The sequence below is a fragment of the Teleopsis dalmanni genome, chromosome 1 (assembly GCF_002237135.1).
Source record: "Teleopsis dalmanni isolate 2A chromosome 1, ASM223713v2, whole genome shotgun sequence".
NCBI lineage: Eukaryota > Metazoa > Arthropoda > Insecta > Diptera > Diopsidae > Teleopsis > Teleopsis dalmanni.
In genome coordinates, this window is record NC_051846.1 from 419,778 (window position 1) to 444,183 (window position 24,406).

The 24,406-nt window shown below is 30.5% G+C and overlaps 3 protein-coding genes and 1 long non-coding RNA gene across 4 annotated transcripts; 3 read left to right on the forward strand and 1 right to left on the reverse strand.

The window, feature by feature from the left end:
- The first annotated feature begins 188 nt into the window (after positions 1–188).
- LOC119670695 lies at positions 189–4,558 on the forward strand. The gene is made up of 5 exons (XM_038081462.1): positions 189–490; positions 533–1,494; positions 3,336–4,100; positions 4,169–4,510; positions 4,554–4,558. The coding sequence occupies exons 1-5, from the start codon at positions 189–191 to the stop codon at positions 4,556–4,558; spliced, it is 2,376 nt and encodes a 791-aa protein (XP_037937390.1).
- Positions 4,559–12,909: 8,351 nt separating this feature from the next.
- LOC119672361 (putative nuclease HARBI1) lies at positions 12,910–15,026 on the forward strand. The gene is made up of 3 exons (XM_038083759.1): positions 12,910–13,083; positions 14,451–14,669; positions 14,799–15,026. Exons 1-3 carry the CDS (start codon positions 12,910–12,912, stop codon positions 15,024–15,026), a joined length of 621 nt encoding a protein of 206 aa, XP_037939687.1.
- Positions 15,027–16,774: 1,748 nt separating this feature from the next.
- Positions 16,775–17,986, forward strand: LOC119675177 (uncharacterized protein K02A2.6-like). The gene has a single exon (XM_038086599.1). It carries the CDS (start codon positions 16,775–16,777, stop codon positions 17,984–17,986), a length of 1,212 nt encoding a protein of 403 aa, XP_037942527.1.
- A 2,822-nt stretch (positions 17,987–20,808) lies between these two features.
- LOC119668872 lies at positions 20,809–21,283 on the reverse strand. The gene is made up of 3 exons (XR_005251536.1): positions 21,057–21,283; positions 20,905–20,996; positions 20,809–20,847 (listed from the first exon to the last, which is right to left on the reverse strand). It is a non-coding gene; the product is annotated as an uncharacterized LOC119668872 (long non-coding RNA).
- Positions 21,284–24,406: the final 3,123 nt, after the last annotated feature.

Here is a 24,406-nt window from a genome sequence, read left to right on the forward strand (position 1 = left end):
TAGAGATAAACTAGAAAATTTGATGAAAAGACTAAAAGGACAAGAAGAAATGATTAAAGAATTTAGAACAGAAGCAATGAAACGAAAGTGTGCTAATTCGAATAATAGAAGGAAATTATGAAAAAATACAACAAATATTGGCAACATTAGACAAAGACCAATTAAGTAATATTAATGAAAGGTATGAGATGATATTGGAACAGGCTAAAGTATTTTTGGATTGCAAAGATGAATTTAATAATACTAAAAATCAAGTTAAGATTGAAAAAGAAGTCATAACACCAATTACACAATTACACGATTTCGACGGAAGAGAGGAAGACTGGCAAACTTTCGTAGAATTATTTAAAGATTACGTACATAATAATCGAAATTTATCATCCTCAATGAAACTTGACTATTTAAGATCTCACATTAAAGGGGATGCGCGTATGACTATTAGTCATCTATTATCTGGAACATCAGCAAACTATGAAGCGGCGTGGGATACGTTAATAAGAAGATATGAAAACAAAAGATTAATTTTTACAAGAAATTTTGACAAATTACTTGACATGAAAACAATTAACTCATCATCAGTTTTGAGTTTAAGAGACGCTCATGATCAAATTAAACAATGCATTCAACTAATTGAATCTAAACAGGCAGAACCTAACTGTGACAAATTATACGCGCACATAATAATAAGAAAATTGGATAAAGAAGGTATTCAATTATATGAACAATACATTAAAAAACCAAGAGAAATAAACACACTAAAAGATGTATTTGAATTTCTGGAACAACAATTCCAAACTCTGGAAGCCCAAAATAGCCTTAAAACATCAAGAATAAACTATATTAATCCACCAACTAACATAAGAATTCAGAACAATACTATCCAATGCCAATGTTGTAATCAATTAGGTCATCGGATGTATAATTGCAAACGATTTATGGACATGTCGATTGGACAACGAACATCATTAATCCGCAATAAACAACTATGCGAGATATGTTTGAGTCATAATAATCGCATTAAATGCAACTCTACACACAAATGCAAAAAGTGTAATAAAGCTCACAATTCTCTTTTACACATGGAATACAATTTAAATCAACGTCAGCAAAACAGCAGAAATAACCCAAAAATTAATAAAGAAGGAAAAACTTATTCAACAATAATAAAAGATAAGAAACAATTAACCTTACTTCCAACTGTATTAATCAGCACAAAATCATCAGATGGAAATATTCATCAATTGAGAGCCTTGGTAGATCAAGGTTCGCAAGTATCAATGGTGTCTGAGAAGGTAGTTCAATTATTGATATTAAAAAAAATGAAACACATGACCAAATTGTCAGGGGTATCTAACACAACGGTTGGTACATCAAACGCTAGAGTCTTTATGGAAACATCATCAAGCAACTTGCAAAGTTCTACAATACTGAATATAAACAGTCCGGTTATAAAAGAAGCAGATGCGGTCGGAATCAATAATATAAAACCCTGGCGTTATTGGCAAATAAATAACAAAGATGAAATTGAGATGCTACATACACAAATTAAAGAAATCAAAAACAACGGGGTCAAATTAAAAAATTTGCACTTCCATCACGCATCCGGTCACGCAGCGCTTGGTTTGACAACTATAATAATTAGAACAATAATTATTTATTTGATTCGAGCAACAATGAGAAGAAGGCGACTGCTGGCAATTGCGATATCAGCTCAGCGTCAGAATGTTCATGAATGAACATAATGTAAATTATATTATTATTATTCAATACTACTATTCCAAAACATTATTATTTTACTATTATGCTACATTATACTTTAATTTAAAAAAAAATATATTAGATAATCATTCATGTAAATTCTTATAATTTTTTTTTTTTATATAGTTACTAAAAAAATATATACATACTTAAATATTAAAATTTTTTTTGTAAAAATAAAATTCTTATAAAGCTAATGTATAGCATATTAAATTAAAATTAAACCTTTATATTATATTTAATAGACTTTTTATATTAAGCCGTTCCGCCTTAATAAAGGCGCGGCAGTATGTTCAATAATGAACATATTTTACTTTAATTAAACTAGTATTCAATTTGATACTCTAGCGAAAGCATTTCTCTTTCATTTCAAAAATTAATCATTAGTAATATTATTTATATAATACATTATTATATTAATTTATTATGTTATTTATTATTTGTTATTTATTTATTAAATAGTATAAAATTATTTGAATATTTTAGTAATCTTAATTATTTTAATAAATTTTATAGTTTTGGTATACTTCTTACTTACTTAGTTGGCCATTACAGACGTGTGTCGTCCTTGGCCGCGTCGAGTAGCCTCCGCCAGTCAGCCCGATTAGTTGCCTTCTGACGCCAGTTGGTAGTACCGAGCGCCCCCAAATCGTTGGTCACCTGGTCCTTCCACCGAAGATGCGGACGTCCTCTACCGCGTTTATAGTTTTGGTATAGGTTCATCTTATATCATATTAACACTCAAGATATTTTTGTTTGCTCATGACTTATAGGTAATATAGATATGAGCTTGCAATATATCCGCATTATTTCATACTAACATAATAAGAATATTATAGATTGTCCATGAATGTATAGTTATACAGATATGGTCAACGTGATATTCCGCATTATACTAACACTAATGTTTTTATAGATAGAGTTTATGAAATATATAGGTATTATTTTCATACTAACATTCAAGATACATTTGAACTGTTCATGAATTATAGGAAATATAGATGTGAATTGTCCAGGGGTATCCGCATTGCAATTTATCTATTATCTATTGCAAGATGTTGCAGGTGAAATAGAACTGCACTTTATTAACACCAAAGAAGACATTGCTACACCATAACTGGACCTATCCAAAACAGAGCATAATTCACCAGGTAAAAAGCCTCTATTCTCCAAAACTTCGATTCCACGGAGTGTTAAGTTTCCAAAATTTCCACCAATTGCTCACAATACAACTGGCCTCGAAGCTCAGCAAGAGGATCTTGTTAATATATAAGTTATGGAACTTGAATATTTTGATTCTGTTCGAGAATCGAATATTAAGCTTAAGCTTAATTAAGTTTAAGAATATTAAGCTTTAGTAGTTAAGTTTAAGAATATTAAGCTTTAGTAGTTAATATAACATTAAGTTAAACTTGTGAATGATTGGAACATCATCTCCAATCGTAATTATATGAAAATAATAAACACTCCACTCCTTCTCTTTTTGGACTGGGGAACAAGAAAACCTAATTTATATGGTAAACTAGTATGTAACAATTATACGAAAGAAAGTGTTTGATCATTTTTTTTCATCTTAGGTGGAAAAACTCCAACAGAATTATTTAAATTGTTTTTCGATAAAGAAGTTGTTGAGTTAATTATTACAGAAAGTAAGAAGTATGCAAGTCAGAATAATGTAACAACTAACATTCTCGACGAACGTTTGCTTAATCGCTTCATTGGATTTCTCTTGTTCAGTGGCTATCATAAGCTTCCAGAAATTGAGCATTATTGGCGGCAACAGAATGATTTTGGTATTCCAATAGTTAAGGAAGCACGTACTCGCAATGAATTTCGTCATGTGAAACGATTTCTGCACATTGCAGACAATAATTCACTTGATAGTAATGATCGATTTGCAAAAGTAACACCTTTAATTGCTTTGGTTAATAAAAAATTCATGCAGTTTGGAGTGTTTCATGAATACTTGTCTATAGATGAGCAAATGGTTCCATACTTTGGGCGACACAGTTCAAAAATGTACATTCGCAACAAACCAATTAAGTTTGGTTTTAAATTATGGGTATTAGCTTCATCTGATGGCTATATGTATAGTACAATTCCATATGCTGGTTCAACTCAACCATACGATAAAGAAATTGGACTTGGAGCGCATGTTGTATTGAAGTTGCTAGAAAATGTTGAACATTCTGAATGGCATTGTGTATATTTTGATAATTTTTTTACATCATTCTATTTGATGTATGTACTATCACAGAAAAATTTTCTAGCATGTGGAACAGTCTGTCGAAATCGTTTGCCGTCAAACCTCTCCCTTAAAGGAAAAAAAGAATTGAAAAAAGGTTATTCAATTACATATCGTGTAAAATAATTTATTCTCTATCCTATTCTCTATTTTTCTCTTTTCCAGGTGAATCCGATTATGCTTTTGATAAGCAAAACGGATTAATTTACGTTATATCTTGGCAAGATAATTCGCTTGTTACAATTGCAACGATTTTCGAATCAATGGAACCCATGAATTCGGCCCGTCGTTACAATAGGACTTTACAAAAGTATGTGAATGTTCCTCAGCCTCACGCGATTGCAAATTATAATTTGCACATGGGTGGTGTCGATATGGCGGATAATGCAATATCGAACTATCGCATATCCATCCGTGGGAAAAAGTGGTGGTGGCCTTTGTTTTCAAATGCAGTGAATTCGTGCTTAGTAAATGCGTGGAAACTTCATTGCTTCATTGCAAAAGCACGTATGCGTATTTTTGTAAGAAAAATAATTTTTTTTATTTGAAGTTTAAAGTTGATCGGGTAAGTTTTTAAACGTACAAAATAGGTTTTGATGATTAATATTTTTTATAGTAAAAAATAAAGTATAATGGAGCGAAAAATATTGACACTAGTTTGAATAAGACAACTGCTTATTGAAGAGGAGGAAACTAAAAAACAAAAAAGAAAACGAATATGGGTGAAACATTGGCTTCAGAAAAGATCAAGACTATGTCACACTTATTTACTAAATAAATTGCAAACAACTTCACCCAATGATTACAGAAACTTTTTAAGAATGGATCATTGTTCATATGAAGAATTATTAGCAAAAGTAACGCCGTATATTCAACGGTAAGATGACGAAGGCTGTTCAATAATGAATATGTTATTTTAAGACAAATGCCAGTTTTCTCTTTAAAATCATAAAAAATTATATTAAAATTAAAATAATGCACAACTGTGCATATTAAACACGCTGGCAGGATGTTCTTAAATTGATAGTTTATTATTCCAAGCCTGTTATAGTTTAAATGCTTAGAATTATATACGAAGGAAAAAAACACGGGTAATAAAAAACCCAAAACTAAAATAGTAATTTTGTAGAATATTAAACACATTTTAAAATACATTTTATGATACACGGCACCGTATCGATAATAAAAATATATTTGTAAAATAATAAAAATCCAACGTGCCGGGATTTAATTGAATCCTTTTTTTGTAAATACATTCCACTCAAACAAGCTATAACAGGTAATAAATATTGTAAATTAGTTAAGTTAGTTTTAAGATTATTTTTGTATAAATACAGCATACTTTTTAAAATAAAATCAGTATCGACTGAATACTCAGATTGTAAACTTCGTCTTCTATTTTTATCCAATCAAAGGCAATTTCACCGCATGAAAGACTATCGACAACTTTACGATTTTGGCAACAGGCCAAAGTTTGAAGGTTTGAAATTTCGTGCGTACATTTCTCCAACTAGCATCAGCAAAATTGTTACTGAGACATGCAATGCTATATAAAGGTTTTAAAGAAATATATTTATGTAAGTAAAAATTCGACAGAGCCAAAGCTAACATACTAAATCTAGTTGTTTTTAATTACAGTTGCCAAAAAATGAAGAGGAATGAAAAATTACTTCTGATGAATTTAGCAGCAAAATATGAATTCTTGATGATTGACGTTGGATATAATGGTTGAGTTTCTGACGGTGGGGTGTTTTTCAACACATTATTTAATGAAGTGTATGAAGATGGTCAGCTACTTATATCGCCATAAACACTTATAACTAGTTCTGATACAGAGCTACCATATGTATTTGATGCAGATGATGCGTTTCCTCTTAGAGAAAATATAATAAAACCATATAGCAGCAGTGGATTGACTGCAGAACAAGATTACTTCAACAAAAGATTATCTCGTGCACGTAGAGTTGTAGAGAATGCATTTGATATAATATCCTCAAAATTTCGAGTACTGCTGACTACAATTCATCCATCTCCGAAAAAGTGTACAAAAATTGTGATGGCAATCTGCTACTTGGATAACTTTTTAAGGAAAAGGTATGCATCTTCGTACTCGTTACCTTTACCTGAAGATAATTTTATTTTAATTCTTCTTAGTAACATGTTTTGGAAATAAAATTTTATTTGGAAATTTTACCTAGGTCGAAAGTACAAATATTTAAAATAAAAGATACAATTCGTTCAATTTTGAAATATCAAACTTTTTTGATTTTCGTCAACGCATTTTTCAAAATTTCAAATTTTACTATTACATAAACAAATTTCGCATTTCACAAAAAAGTTGGAGAAAAATTCTCATGTGTATATACGCGCATAAAGGGAAAACATCGTTTAAATGCATGTATTATTTTATTTTCTAGTATATTTGTTGTTTTATCTGGGGCGTGTTTAAAAAATTGTTGAAAAATTTTGATGTGTAGTGGCAAGCTACACATAATGGGCCCTTAAGACGGTTTGAATTAGTTAAAGATGTTGGAGTTTAAAATCTGGCGTCGAGAAACGAAAACTATTAATAGTTCATTAACATAATAAATAAAAATAGTTGAACATTAAACTTGTGTTTTAATTAATATGAAATATATATAGTTATCATTTACATGGCGATCCTGCAAAACTGCTAGGACCAGTTTTTTTTCTTTAAAAAAAAAAAAAAAATAAACATATATAGTTAATTAATAACATTAAGACAAAAATTGAAATATCATAGAAAGTAGTTCAAGCAACTAATATAGACTAAAGAAAACAATACAAGACCAATCAACGGACCAATCCAGTTTTGTGGTCGATACTTTGGGATTAGCTTAACCAGCATAAATCTACAGACGCAACAATTTACCAGAGGACAGACATAACCAATAACAACAACGTACAACACCCACTAACAACAACTATGGTTGAGCTACAGTCGGTGCTTACTCACCTCATAATAGGCAAACCTCATATATTTATATGACACCAGTATAAAATTTTCTCAAAAATCAAATTTATAATAATTTGAAAGAACTTGTGCATTGCATGCGCACAAAGTCAAACATATAAGTTAGCACAACATTAACCAACGTAATAATATGTAATCAGCATTATTTAATTGAACAAATTTAATTAGCAATATTAAAATCAATAAATGTAATTATCAATATTAAAAATAATATGTAATCAGCATTATTTAAACGAACAAATTTAATCAGCAATATTAAAATCAATAAATATAATTAGCAATATTAAAATATGTAATCAGTATTATTTAAATGAATGAAATTAATCAGCAATATTAAAACCAATAAATGTAATTAGCAATATTAAAATTAATATGTAATCAGCAATATTTTATTGCGATCGATAATTTTGCTTATTATTTATTATTTCATTAATTACTAATTAATTGTCAATTAGGCGTATTTTAAGTTAAAATTTAAGTTACCTTTTAAGTGAAAATTAAATAAAGATTCAGTTTGAAAACAGCAATTAATTTGTTATTTTTTTTTGAATTATAACCGCAAGAGTTCATAACTGGCGCCCAACGTGGTTAGTTTTTATAAAAGAAAAAACTAAGTACTCACTGTCGCGTTTATTTAAAGTGTGCGATTTAAATCGAATATTAACTTTTTACAAAAAGGAAAAAAATTTAAAAGTGTACTACGTAAAATTTCGCATATTAACTTTTTACAAAAAAGGAAAGAAATTTAAAAGTGTACTACGTAAAATTTCGAATATTAACGAAGGAAGTGAAAGTGTAATACCTTTAACTTCACGTATTGAAGTTTTGGCAAAAACATCAAATAAAATAAGTGCAGTGACGACAACCGTTCCATGAGTAGGGGCCTAACAACTCTAAAAGGGATTTTAACGGACCGTCCACAACAATGCTGATGCTGATCTTCGTCCTGTAAGTCAAACTCTTAAGTTATATATACGTATAAAAATACAATTTCTATAATATATCACACACCCCTTCCTACGCACATTCAACAGTTCTTTCGTATGTTTCGAACACTTAAGATCATTGTATTATACGCAGCTTTTGTATGCCTTAATTGTTCTACAATCGAAAACTCATGGTACTTTTAGCTGGCTACTCGAGTTGGCTACCATGAAATCAAAGGGAGTCATTTTGTTGTTCTGTTATTTGTCTGTGATTTTAATTTGTGTTTAATTAAATTATAAAAAAAATACTAAATATAAGTGAAAATAAGATGAAAAAGAAAGAAGCATGTAGGGGCATGAATCAACACTAAGATTCTATTGGAAATTAGATGTAAGAAATTATGTTAGATATAAGAACTGAAACGTAATAAAAATCAGTCTTGACTCGACGAGCAAAACAAAAGGTTGTTTTATTTGTTAATAAATAAAAATAATATTACTACATAGAAATAATTATCAAGATATTAATACATGACGATCCTGCTAAATTGGATGGACCGAATTTAAAACGCAAATATTGCAAGAAAACGTGAACAATATATGGAATGGTAAGACCAAGTGACTATATAAGTGAAATAATAATAAAATGCAACTAGTGCAATTCTTCATTTAACTAAGTTCATAAGATATTACCTACCAGCGCGAACTATAAAATTTAAAGACTAGAAAGTGAAAAAATCGATGAACACAAAAAAAAAAATTAACTTTAAAAATGAGCAATTTTGACTCTTTTGTGTGTGGACAAAGTTACAAGTCAAAAAGATTATTATTAAAACATCAAAATCAATATAATGCCCTTATAGATTATGTAAACCAACTCTTTAAATCAGTGCGCGTTTAAAAAAAAAAAAAAAACTCATAGACATTAATAGACACGTATGTGCATAAATGACAACAATAACAGTTTCTTGGATTCAATTTCTTGGCCTATATCTTCATCAGTCACAACAAAATATTCATCTATCAAGTTACAACAACAAAATGGGTTGGTTCAGCAAGGATGAGAACTTAGAACAAAAAAATGACATCGTCAACAATGTACAACAATCAACGATGAATTCACATTATTATATTATTAATAATATACATTGCATATAAAGTAAATATATATATAAAGAAATATGTACACAAGAGCTTACGCTCGAGACGTGTACCAATTGATGAAGTTTAAATATGATATAAATGTTAAGATATCATAATATTTGTACAAATTTTAATAAAAACACAAAATATGTTATTTCAAAATCATATAAACATTTTTTTATATCTTTATAGAAATTTAATTCTAATTATAGATATTATATAAAATACACTTAACATTTTTTTTGTATATGGTTTGGTTTGTCGTTTTCACTATTCTCTTGAGAAATTTTCATTCTATCGTTGTAACTATATTGTTGTCACATGGACAGAATTATAAAAAATTTGGGAGAAGTACAGGCAATTTTAAAAAACGCTAAGAAAACAGGTAGTAGAGGGTACGCCAGACAGACTATTCAGAACAAATTAGTTAGATTAGAAAATCTAAAAAGTGAGGTAAATTCACTATATATAACCTCAAAGTTAGAAGAAACTGCAATACTTAAAGAAAACTTTCTATATAGTTATAATAAAACAAAACTCTACCTAATAAAAATGTCCAGCTCAGAAGACAATACTAGCGGCACAGGCACGGCTAGCAATTATAACTCTTCTACAATTACCGACCAGGCTGGAAATTGAATCATATCTACTCTCGTAGAATCTTCCTATTCAATGTCATAATTGTCAATAGTTTGGACATGTCTCCACCAACTGTAGGATGAAATCTAGATGTGTAAAATGCGATGGAAATCACCACTACAGCAATGCACAAAAAGTTATTGACCCGGTTTGCACAAATTGCAAAGGAGAAGTTATTTCTCAATATCTAAAAGGCTCCGAAATACTTTTCGACGTTAGTTTATCTCAAAAAAATCTACTGTTGATAAAAAAAAACTCTAAGAATAATATTTAAAATTACTAGAAACACTATTTATTACACTAAAATGCCAAATAAGTTCGCAAAAGACTATCCAATCTGAATAGTCATTAAAGGAAAGACTAATTGACAGATTCCACAAGTATTTTACACTGTCAAATGAAGCAGCAGAGGCGATTGTAGCGTCTATTCTCCATCATTCGTGCAAGTTTTTCTGGCTTGACTCTTTGAAAGATTTGACTTCGCGATCCTGAGATCAGATTCTTAAAATGGTTGTGGAGTACATCGTAGAAGCAAATACTAGCGAGCAAGAAAACAGCAAGAATATCGAATTCCAAAACATCGCCTGCAATTCGTTTTTCAATTTCGCCAACCAGAGCACCAATTCCATACACAATTAAAAACATAATTAAATACTGTTTTTTAGAATCTTTCCGTGATCCATTCACTTCACGATGTGAAAGCGAATTGCACCGCTTTTTTGAAGATGCAGAATTTAACAACATTACCAGCATAAAGCAACTCCGTTTAATCACAAACGCGTTTAGAAAAGCAAATACGCCACCGATGTCTTCAGCACCTGTGGAGCGATTATTTTCTTTTGCTGGCATCGTTAATACACCCAGGCGACATGCGATTTCAGATAAGCATTTTCAAATGCTAACGATCATGAAAGCAAACATAAATTTATACTAATTTAAAAAATAATGTAAATGAAAATGTAATTATTTTTATATTAAGTTAAATTTTTTCAAAGATCATGTTTAAAAAGTTAATATTAATTATAAGAAATTATTAATTTTTTTCTAACATGAATATAATAAGAATCTGAGTGTCACTTTTGACAAACGGCTGAATTGGTATAAACATATGAAATGCAAACGTTATAGCTGCTCTAAAATTCTACATTTTCTAAAGCCGCTGTTACTATATATTCAAATAATTAGGCCAGCACTACTGTACGGATGTGTTACATACAGCAAAGCCTCAAATACTCCCATAAAGCAATTACAGATAGCATAAAACCTGACTATAAAAAGACTATTTAAGATTCCATGGTATATTAGAACAACAGATATACACAGAGATCTAATGATCAGCTCAGTGGAAAAATATATCAGGGACAAAGCCATAAAATTATTCAGAAAAGTTGATACGCTGCCCAACCCCGCCCTAACAAACCTCAAGTCCACCTCAGGACCTACAGGAACATATGTTGACCATAGTTAAAACCTAGTGTGGGGGACGTTTAAGCCCCCCAGCCACAAAATAGTAAAAGTGCGCAATAGCATTAACTCAAGAACTACAAGAACAACAAGTATAGTATAATAAAAATAATATAATGAAAAATGTTCGAATTCAGATATATATATTTTGTTTTCTTAGTGATAAAACTACATTATATTATTTTTAGAGTATAACAAATAAATGAATTTAAATTGATCAATTAAGAAATTAAACATTATAATCGTATTTCTATTTTTGTCAAAAACAACTATGAACGAACGATCGCATCCAGTCTGGGCAGCCATGATTTATATTAGAATATCATCAAGACGTTGAAGAACCACAAACGTTCTTCAAAGGATCACCCATAACAAAAAACCGACCAATACATTTAAGAGATTTCGAATAATATGACTATTGTTGTATTTGTCTGCCCGCAAGGAGTACTGGGATCATTTGCAATAAAATCCTTTGTCCGCTAAAAACATATGCATAAGTACGCATGTTGTCAATACTGCGAACATAAGAAATACGATAACAACAGTTAAAAACATAATTAATTTCTTTCGAAAATTTAATACACGAAGACATCATGCTCCAAACATTTGTGATACTCAATGGTCCCTAAAAAAAACGGGAGCAATTGAGTTTTCAAAATGCATTTCGTGGAAATTATTAAATCGTTAGAAAAATTAGAGGTTGAAGGCAAGTACTAGAAAATACTAGAAAATCAACTTTTCAACTGCAGACAACAGCTACTAACTCAACATTTATCATTGCCATACTAATAATAGCCAAATATTCAGCTGGAGTCAACAGTAAATGGTTTAAAATCATCTTCAATAAGCGTTATACAATACTCTCAACATATACAAAATACAATTGAAGTCGTGGAGCAAAATCGAAGTAGCATTGATGCGATACTAGGTGCAATTTTAACCGAAACGAACGAAATTGCAGAACAATTAAATCTTGAACTAAAGCTTTCTAGAATATATACAGCCGCCAAACATTTAAAGCCAAAACACCCGTAACCACGATAGATCAGTATTATAAGATTTCCTTTATTATACCTTATATCATATTTAGACTCACAGCACACATAGCTCAGTATTGGATTTAGTAAAGAAAATTCCACTGCAGTTTTCTTATCCTATCTTCATTCAAACCACATGTTGCAATTGTCTGATGAAAGATTGTGAGAAAAAATTAAAATAATGCAAGCATTTTACAATATTGAAGGACTTGAGGCAGTGTCAAATATGGTACATCAAATGGAAAATAGGTAAAATTTGCTAAAAAGTTGAAATACATTTGTATAGAAGAATTAATTAGTGAAATGGGTTTCTTAGCACACTTAAAAATATATAATGACATATCGGCATACCAGAGCACCCCTCTCATTACGCCTTTGGGTACGCTCAAAGGTAAAAGAAATTAATTTTTATACTTATGTAAGTAGATGTAAAAGATATAAATAAAAGAGTTTTTTTTTTGATGTTCATAAAGATAAAAATCATAGGATAGTATGATTGGCTAAAGAAATCATTGTTGGTTAAAAGGGGGGTGTTACAAGCGTTATAATCACCATTTTTATCCGTCGTTGAGATAGTGCCGCCTTTGACCCTGTTAAGAACTTATCCCTTGTCCGTTGATATTTTTTGATCCTTCTTCTTTTTTTTCTCTGGTTTGTTATTTCATTCGATAAACTACGTGACCAGACATAAATACGCAAAACATGGAGTCGCGTAGGCATCTGGCTAGGCATCTGGCTCAGGCCTTACCGGATGTATTAGCTGTCTTTCCAGGTTTTGAGAATGAGGAGGTATATTATGCTGGTAGGAGGAGAAGGGTTGACACTCAGGTAGAGAAAGAAATCATTCAAATGATGGAGCGTGCCGGTTTGCCCGAGGTAAAACTTGCATGATCAATGCGAGGCAGGACATACCCTTGTACTCAACCGCAGCGGCAGTGATCTGTCCTATAGGGAACCAGCACAAGGTCTTAATTTTTTTTTTCTTACATTTTTTTTTATTATTTTTTTTAGTTTTAAGTTCATGAATTTTTTTATTTGTGTGAATTAGAAAGAGTAGAATGAAGTAAAGATATATTAGTTATATAAGTATAGGGAATTTTTATTTGATATTTCATTTGAATTTTTTGAGTCAATGGATAAAGGTATAGTTTCTTTATATTAAATAGGTATAGTTAGTGAAAGCATGACACGAATATTTTTTTTGTTGTCGTCTGCAGCGATACCTCAGTTTCCAAGAACCCCACCCAACATCGGCGAGCATACCGGGCTAGCCACCGTGCCATGAGCGGCTTCTGAGGGCGCTGAACTACTAACAGGCAGACACAACAAATCATTAAGGACTTAAAGTAATTAATTTAATTATTAACAATTTAATTAAAAAGATAAAATTGACTGTAGATTCTAACTTTAGAAACGAAACCATTAAAAATTACATTGTAAAAAAATTCGAATTAAGAAGATTGATTCTATACAGATGCAATATAGGATTCTATATTAATACAATATGAAATCTCATATTGATCTGCAACGAACACAACTGTGTTTACTAGATTCTATTAATTTTCGAAACAATCACTTCTAGCACACAATAAACTAGGGTTTTTATTCGGGAGAGAATAAAACTTAAATACTTACGGCCTTATTCATAAAAATTTATAGTAGGTTTGTAATACATTTTATCGAAAATGTTATTCAAAAACATTATTTAACAGTGTTATAAAGCATTTATAAAACTCTATTCATAAACGTATTTTAAAGTTAAAATGCTGTTAAAATATGTCAAAATTTATAATAGGTTTATACCTTCTATAACAGCATTTTAAGCAAAATTTTTGATTGTGTAGTAATTTTTATTGGGTGAATTACAAATAAATATGGATGCCATAAGCATAATTAAAGAAATATTGGTGAGTATTTAATTTAATTTTTTTTATATAATTAAAAACGAAATTATTGTGCAGCTTTTGGAATAGCCAAAAAAAATTGCCGCCATTTAAAAACATATTAACAACGTGGAGATCCGTTTATGCTGCGTGATGATGAATTTCAACTGAGGTACCGATTTTCAAAAAAGGGCGTAGAAAAAATAATTGACTTGGTGAAACAGGACTTAACGTTTGATAGTAAAGGCGCTGGAACTTCCGCAAGATTACAAGTTCAGTAGCTTTGCGATGTTGGAGTCGTAGAGAAGTAACTAATCTTTTTCAAATACTATTACACACTAAAAGCTTTTAATATAAAAGGTACAAGACGATGCAGGTGATTTACACGGCCTTAGCCAGGCTACAGTCAGTCGCATTTGCATTAGAGTAGCGATGGCTCTTGCAAAACATGCCGCAACTGTGATTAAAATGCCAGAATCATTAATAGAAGAGGTAGCAAATATGAAAAGCTTCAAACGCATAAAAATTTTTCCAAATGTGATTGCTGCAATTGATTGCACACACATAAAAATTAAAAAAGTGAGTGGAGCTATTTCCCAATATTATATAAATCGGAAAGGGTTTTATTCATTAAACGTACAAGTGCGTATTATTTAAAATATTTTTTAAAATATTTACTTACATTAAAAAAAAAATTATATTTTGTAGGTGGTATGTGATGCAAATTTAAAAATTTGCAATGTAGTCGCAAGATGGAGAGGTAGTACGCACGACTGCCGGATTTTCGATGAATCAATTCTTAAAGAACAATTAGAGGCAGGAAAATTCAAAGGGCGCTTGGTTGGCGATTCAGGATACAAACTTCAACCATACCTATTCACTCCAATACTGAAACCACAAAACGCAAAAGAAGAACGATACAATGCTGCACACTAGTGGTGCCAAACTTCGTTACTTTTGCGTATTTGTAACTACCCGTTACTTTACGAGTATGTATTCGTTACTCAGTATTCGTTACTCAGTATTCCTTACTGCGTTTTCGTTACTGCGCTTTCGTTACTGAAGTTTAAATGCTTTTTTCGGCAATAAAAGAAATTTTTGAAAGCATATATATTTATTATAATAAATTATAGATTTAATAAATTAAAATTATTATTTTATTGAATTGTTTGATCCGCATATCTTGCATTTAGCTTTTTACGTCCTACTGGTTCAAATGAATCCAAATTTCACTTTTTTATATTAATATTTTTAAACATTTTTAATGAATTTGATAGCGAAGAAAAATTTTGTTCAAAATAAAGTAGTTATTATTATATCGCAAAAACAATTGCTTAAAAGTGATCGTTACTAAGTATTCGAAAGAGTAGTTATAATAAATATTACTTATTGGTAAAATGAGTAAAAGTAACGAATACAATAAAAAGTTTGTATTCGTTACTGAGGTATTTCTTGAGTAACGAATACAAAGTAACGGATAGTTACATTTTTGGCACTACTACTGCACACATTGCCACCAGAACTACAATTGAAAGATGCTTTGGTGTGTGGAAGCAAAGATTTCGTTGTCTTCTAGATGGGTTGAATATATCATTGGAGAATGCGAAAACAGTTATAGTCGCACTTGCAGTTACTTACAATGAAAATAACTCCAAAATACCTTATAATGACAATTTTTCTGCGGCTATCAACTTTAGTTCCTTATCTGACTGTGAAGAAATATGTGATGATAATTCAACAAATCGAAAGAAACCTAATGTTATATTAAAAATATTTATTGAAAAAAACTTTTAATGAAATTGCAAATTAAATAACGATTTATTAATCATAAACAAATCTTTTAATTTTTATTTTTCTGCTGCATTAATTCATATTCCTCACAGTGTTGTAAAATGTTTTGTGTTGAACAGTAATGTTATTAACATTTGTGTAGTATATTCGATCATGGCAACCCTGTATAAAGAAATAGATAAAAAAGGAAAAAATACAAAATGTGTGTTTCCTCGTTGTGCTCAAAGGAGTAAGCGTGCCGTGCCGTAATTATTATTATTATTAATATTAAATTGTAAATCTATATAACTTTAATCAATAAAGTATATTGTATTATATATAAAGAATATAATAAAATTTGGCGACGAGGATAAAACATTAAAGGATGGCGAAGAATTTTGGTGAACTAAGTCAATATAACGTGGCGTCGGGGAAATGGAAAACATACATGGAACAAATGGAATTTTTCTTTGTTGCAAATGACATCACAGACGCAAAAAAGCGATCTTTTTAGCCTCATGTGGGACGGAAACCTACACGATATTAAAATCGGTTGCCACACCGATTAACATTTTAGAGGAAAAATTTACATTTGAGGCGGCAACTAAATTATTGGCTAGTTATTTTAGTAACAGTAAACAGTAAATAATAATAGTAAATAACAGTAAATAATATATGCCTAGTAACATATATTTATTATATGTTACTTTATGTATATATTGTTTTTAATTGTAATTTTATAAACCTTAAGTTAAGCTTTTTATTAAAAAATTAAGCACTGAAGATGTTCTAAAATAAAGAACGAAATATCTGCTTCTAAAATTTTTAAATAAAAGCGTTTTATTGTGGTTTGTCTGATAGCTGAAAAAATTTTTCAACTTAAATAATACGAAACCAGATGATAAACAAACTTAATGGGGAATATAATAATACAAAGGTTTAAATTTTATCGGAGAAACCAAAAAGAGGACGAATCAATTACCGAATATTTGGGAGCGCTAAGGAAATTGAGCCAAGACTGCAATTTCAATGATTTGGAGGAAATCTTACGAGACAGACTAGTCTGTGGCATGCGCGATGAAAATTTACAAAAGCGGCTTCTGGCGAATGACCAGTTAACACTAAAAATAGCGCAGGAGGAAGCTATAGCATCAGAAACAGCACAAAAAAATGCGACGGAACTTAAAACGTCAGTCAGCCTGCCAGGGTTGAATAAAATTTCAAGCAACAAGGTAAAACCAAATCGTGCTCCAGTGGGCCATATTCAGAATTGTTATCGTTGTCGAGGAAATCATCATTCAGATCAGTGCAAATTTAAAGACGCGGAATGTTATTATTGCAAAAAGCGTGGACATATTGAGAGAGCTTGCATAAAAAAAGCAAAAACCAAAAAGCCAGCAACAAATAATGGGAGAAGACCAAACAGAGTAAATCTTTTAGATACAAACCAGGAAACTCAAACGACGGAGTATTTATGGTCAATGTTCGCTAAAGGTAGTCCATCGGTCAAGAGAGTGATTACGATAAGTAAGTCACCGGTACAAATGGAAAGAGACTCGGGGGCAAGTTACTCAATAGTAAGTGAAAAGTTATTTAGAGAAAAAATGTCGTATATTCCGCTAAAACCAAGTCAAATACAATTAAGGTCTTGGGGAACAGAGAAAAATCTTAAACTGAGTGGAGAAGCAGAAGTACCAGTCTCGGTTGGGAACGTCACAAAGAAACTAAAGTTGTTAATAGCAGCGGGTGATGGTCCGGCTCTAATTGGTCGAAATTGGTTTAACGATTTGGGAATTACTATAACTAGCAATTTATGCAATATAGAATCAACTATTCTAGTAGAAGTGATGAACTTCAGTTCAGTTTTTGATGGAAATCTTGGAGATTACAAGGGAAATCCTGTGAAGTTACAAATGTCAGTTTCAAGTAAACCGAAATTTCTTCGATATCGACAAGTGCCTTTTGCACTAAAACTCAAGGTGGAAGCAGCATTAAAGAAGTTAGAAGATGAAGGCGCACTGCGTTCAATATCCTTTAGTGAGTGGGCAACGCCGGTTGTACCTATTATTACACCAGATGGTAGCAATTTGTATTATAGTTATCAAAGGTTTATAATACGTTTATGAATAGTGTGCATTATAAGGCCATTATAAAGTAAAAATACATTTTAACTTAAATGTATTTAAAAAGCTTTTTAAGAAATTTTTATGAATAAGGTCGTTAATATATATAGAACTAGTTAGAGAAGATGATCATAGTCATCATTATGTAGCACTTAAATGCATTGCTAACTGCTATCAAAAGTTATGCAAAGATGAGAGCATGGCGTTCAATATCAAACACTTGAAACCACTCACCTATACGCACATGTCTATATATCATGCATTACACACATATATAATCCATTATCAATAATACTATATAATAACACGATGTTTAGTTTAAAATTACGCAGCATAGGTGGTTTTTTGACAAATTATCTACAATATTTTACAATATATAAAAGTTTTTAATAATGAGCATATCAGAATATATTAGGTTCATAAAAAAAAATCAAACAATATATACCGGTAGGTAAATTAAAAGTATTTCACTATGGAATGTCTTATGTATAAATTCTAAAAGGATATTCGGTTGGAGTTTATCACTTAAAATCTATATTACCTTACATATTAGAATTAAAATTGTTGATAACATTAGTTTAAAATTATTTTGATGTAATCTCCCGCAGAAATTGTTTGATTTATATAGCATGAAACTTTGCTGTATTGCCGTTTGCCTCAGCACAATACAGATTTTTGATTATTGAATCGGTGCTAATGTTATTTTTTGTTGTGGTTCCACTAGACGCATTTGCATTCGAAATAAAGTCTGAATGATGTTAACTGCACACTGCAACTGAAATTTGTAATTTTTTGTTAACATTGTAACATTGCTTTATTTTATTCTTTAAATACCTTTTAAATGTGTTGAGTAAACAATGAGCAAAACCACAAGTCACATCGTGATTTTCACATCATCAAAGTTGTTTGGACAGAAACAACTTCTTTATTAAGTAACGTTGTTTCCAAACTTAAGTTTCCAACGTGCGAACATTTTGATTTTGTATCATTGTGGTGTTGGAGACAGTATCAGCAGTGACAATGGTTTCCAAATAGTTCAATATTTCAACGGTATATTAACAGTATATATAAGTAACGCTGTTTCCAAACTTAAGTTTCCAACGTGCGAACATTTTGATTTTGTATTCATTGTGGTGTTGGAGACAGTATCAGCAGTGACAATGGTTTCCAAATAGTTTGATATTTCAGCGGTATAGCAACAGTATATATAAATAACGCTGTTTCCAAACTTAACTTTACAACGTGCGAACAGTTTGATTTTGTATTCATTGTGGTGTTGGAGACAGTATCAGCATTGACAATGATTTCCAAGTATTTCAATGGATTGATATTTCAACGGTATAGTAACAATATATATAAGTAACGCTGTTTCCAAGCTTAACTTGACAACGTGCGAACAGTTTGATTTTGTATTCATTGTGGTGTTGGAGACAGTATTAGTAGTGATAATGGTTTCCAAATAGTTCAATATTTCAGCGGTATAGCAACAGTATATATAAATAACGCTGTTTCCAAACTTAACTTCACAACGTGCGAACAGTTTGATTTTGTATTCATTGTGGTGTTGGAGACAGTATCAGCATTGACAATGATTTCCAAGTATTTCAATGGATTGATATTTCAACGGTATAGCAACAGTATATATAAATAACGCTGTTTCCAAACTTAACTTTACAACGTGCGAACATTTTGATTTTGTATTCATTGTGGTGTTGGAGACAGTATCAGCAGTGACAATGGTTTCCAAATAGTTTGATATTTCAACGGTATAGCAACAGTATATATAAATAACGCTGTTTCCAAACTTAACTTTACAACGTGCGAACATTTTGATTTTGTATTCATTGTGGTGTTGGAGACAGTATTAGTATTGATAATGGTTTCCAAGTATTTCAATGGATTGATATTTCAACGGTATAGCAACAGTATATATAAATAACGCTGTTTCCAAACTTAACTTTACAACGTGCGAACATTTTGATTTTGTATTCATTGTGGTGTTGGAGACAGTATCAGCAGTGACAATGGTTTCCAAATAGTTTGATATTTCAACGGTATAGCAACAGTATATATAAATAACGCTGTTTCCAAACTTAACTTTACAACGTGCGAACATTTTGATTTTGTATTCATTGTGGTGTTGGAGACAGTATTAGTAGTGATAATGGTTTCCAAATAGTTCAATATTTCAGCGGTATAGCAACAGTATATATATGTAACGTTGTTTCCAAACTTAACTTTACAACGTGCGAACATTTTGATTTTGTATTCATTGTGGTGTTGGAGACAGTATCACCAGTGACAATGATTTCCAAATAGTTTGATATATCAACGGTATAGTAAGAATATATGTGAAGGTAGTTAGATATTCGTAAAAGTTAACAGTAAGAACAATTTCTACATTACTACCATAATGTGCTATAGTGATATACCGATGTTAACATATCTATAAGCACTAATTGCGGTATTTGAAATTGTCTATGAATTCCACCATTTTAATATTAGTCACACTTTTTAGTTAGATGCTAGTTTTTGAAATTTGTTTGCCAAAATTTTATGATCTAACTGCTACACCAGATACAGCTTCAGCGATACATTAACCCAACTTAAATTCAAATCATTTTTAAATAAATTATGTTAACAGTTGTTCATATTTTAATTTGCTTTTTCGTCGTATTTTATGTTTTACTAACATTGTAGTTAGTACAGTTATTCTTGGAATTATACGCATTCTCCACTTCGTTTGTGTTTGTCATATAACTCTTTGTATATATGTAAGTACGAAAATATTTGTGGAATTTACGTAATTTATATGTTTTAGATATGAAAATGAACAAAATATTTTGCTACTAACAGTTTTCATTCTACAAATTAAATAAAAAGTCAGTCTTAAAATTTGAAGGTTTTTAACGTATAAATACCGACGCCATGCTGCCGCGCTCCTTTGACTGCAATTAGACAACGCAATTTTTTTGAATGCAGTCATATAGCGCCAAAATTTTTGTTCACGTATCTAAAATGTAATTAATTAAATCAAATCAATACTGTTTAATTTAAAAAACATTTAAATTACCTCTTCAGTCGACATTTTGGAGGAAACCGTAAAAACATTCCACTCAGCCGCGCACAACATAGAATTTACAAGTCTTTTCCATTTACAAATTTAAACTCATTTAAATTACACTCCACATTCTTTTATTAAACATTTTTTTAATATAAAGATGTTTGTTCTTACATATTTAATAAATTTAAACGAACAATGCTACAAGTTGCTTCTCACCGCGGCTTCTCCATTATTAAAACAAATGTCAAAGCTAATGAAATAAACGTCAAACAAATAAAGTGACGCAGGGTATTATATTAAAAAAAAAATACAAATACAATGTGCCCTTACCCTCAACAAACGTGCTGTACAGCAGGATTTTGCTTGCGAATATGCGAAGGAATATATAAAATTTACAATATATATATTTTTAAATATATAATTATATTATATAATATATTTATATATAATAAATTATTATAAACATAAATTAATATTAAACTTTTTCGGTAGCTCGCAAGTATGGCAAAAAATTCATGCTGGCCTATATTGATTATTGCAATCTATCAAGTGTTATGTTTCGGCAAACAGCAAATCTCGCAAATGTACACATAATGGAAGTAAATACGATTTTGCATAACAATAGTGCCTATTATAGATTGTCGATCGCTGATAGACAATAGAAAAGTTTCTACTGCTGATAAATAAAATCAAATTTTGGTGTTATGAATGGCAAACCGATAGAAGTTTTTCTATCAGCGGTAGATAAATTTCTCTACTGCATTTGAGCACTAGAAATTTGTGGATCGTATATAATAAATGCTGTTAAAATGCTTTATACAGTTAATTTAACATTCAAATTTAATATAATTTTAATATTACTAATTTAATAGTTAGTAATGATTTATTTAGACTTAATATAATACATATATAATATTTATGTATCATATCATATAATATATATTATTTAATATGTCTGATTTCAAATATAATGTTTTATATGCATATTAAGAATAACGATTGTTGCATTTCTGTTTTGTTTTGTTATTTATTTATGTGTATATTTATGTGTGATGTATTTTTCAACGAATAATGTATTTATATAAAATTAAGAAATAATAAAATTCTACAAGTTACAAAATTAATAAATTGTGTTGTAGGGCAAAATTGATGAGCAATAAAAAGGAGATAACAAAACTTGTTGCAAATATGGAGAAATATCCAGACATTGCGAAAGGCATTCGTAACAAGTCACATTCCAGACCACCGCGGGAGAAAATTGCAAAAGAGCTTAATAGTCTAGACGCCTAGAAAATATTGAAAACAGGTTTGTGAAGGGAGACAAGAATATTGTGATCAAACACTTACTGCAAAACAAGAAAAATTAATATTGGCTATGGAAAATACTGATAAAAGATATAAATATCGGTCCCTTAAGCTTCAACTGCTTAAAAAAATATGAATATTACTAATTTAATTTAATGTACACATAATGTGAATATAACTACAAATTATTAAAATATTAAAATTAATATATATATAAACATTTTTATTTTTAGAATATTAAAGTTTAAGTTTAATATATTACTTTAGTTTGTTAATGTAATGTAATAATAAATAATAATTTCGTATTAATAATATATATTTAGTTTGAATTCAATTTTAATGTTTCTTAGCGAACACAATTCAAACAAAATTGGTTCGATTAAAGCTGCACGCTCTAAAACCCTTACATCATTCACAATAGTGCACATGTTTGTCTATGAAATTTCTTAATACCAAATTTGCGTACTAATCGACTCAGTACAGAAAAGTCTATTGTTTCCTGGTAGAAGTTTAATAATAGCCACTAATATATAATTAATAAAAAATTGATAAATAAAATTTATACAGAATTAAAAATGTTGAATATTTGAAAATAAAACACTGAAATTTAATTTTTTTCCCAATTTTCAAATATATGAAATTTTTGAATTATGTTTGATTTTTTGTTAACATATGATTTTTGTAATATGATTGCAATATTCGTTATTCATCATTTTATCATATTTTTTACAGTATTTGTTCAAAAAGTTTTTTGCACGGAGACATTGCGACAAAATTTTTTCACCATTCCTTGTAATAATATTTTTTAGCTGCATGAGAACTATCGATAACTATGATTTGACAGCTAAGAACATCAAACTGTGTTGAGATTTATGTTCAGTTAAGTTTCTTAACAATTTTAATTCCAGAAGTGGTCCTGTTAACTGGCACCTTGATTTTGTGATTTACTGCCTCACGATTTATTTTTGTGGGGCTCTGTCATTAGTTTATGCCGACAAACCAGCAACTCTTGAAGACTTGAAAGTCAATGTTCATGCCATCGTTGACGACATACGGCGACATTTATTGCAAATAATTCTCAAGAATTGGACTGATCAAATGGACCATGTAATGGAATTCATATCTAAAAAATGAATACCATAAAATTACCTACTACATTATAATAAAAAAATATTTCATTCCATGCAGCTAAAAAAACACCCGATACATAAACAACAGATTTTTATTTTTTAGTTTGCTCTAATTTCTGCGTATTTTGTTTTCAAAATTTGCAGGCGTTCATTCAACGGTTTTATATATTTAGGCAGTATATCATATAAAATGATTATTAATTAAAACACTAACAAAACACCGAATTCTTCAGGAGGTTGCTCAACATTATTAGGTAATCGTCTATTAGTAATCGATCGGATGATCAAAACAAGGATTTTGAGGTCGCTGTGCACCTCGGCAATTGTGACAGGTGGTAACGCTGTCTTTTGCTTTTCTGCTGGAACTCCAAGCAAAGCGAATATGCTGACAACTTTCACCAAAAAAGGTGAAAACATTCTGCTGATCTAAGAATCTAAGATTGTTAACAGTCGGTTTTGCAAACAGAACACCAACGGATACTGCACAGTAACCGTAGAAGTTCAAGGTAAACCCAGATTTATTTTTTTCATTTTTATTTAGACGGCTCCAAAATATATGAATGAGCTGGCGGTGGCATGTTCTCTGCAAAACTGGGTCTTAGTTTTTCGCTTCGATTACCAAACCACTGCAGTGCCTTTCAGGTAGAACTGATAGCAATCTATTGTACAGTAAAATTAGTTCTTGGTGATCAAATCCCTGACGAAACTGTTTCAATCTTCTCGGACAGCCAAGCTGCCATTAAAACTCTGGAAGGCACTTCAGCCACATCAATCATAACTCAAAACTGCCATGCTTCCTAACTCAATGCCTTAACTCGGCATTTCAAGGTTCCATTCATATTGGTGTTTATAAGAACATTTCGGGGAATTGCAGGGCAAGAAGATTGCAAAGGAGGAATGCACCCTTCTCCTTTACATTCGATT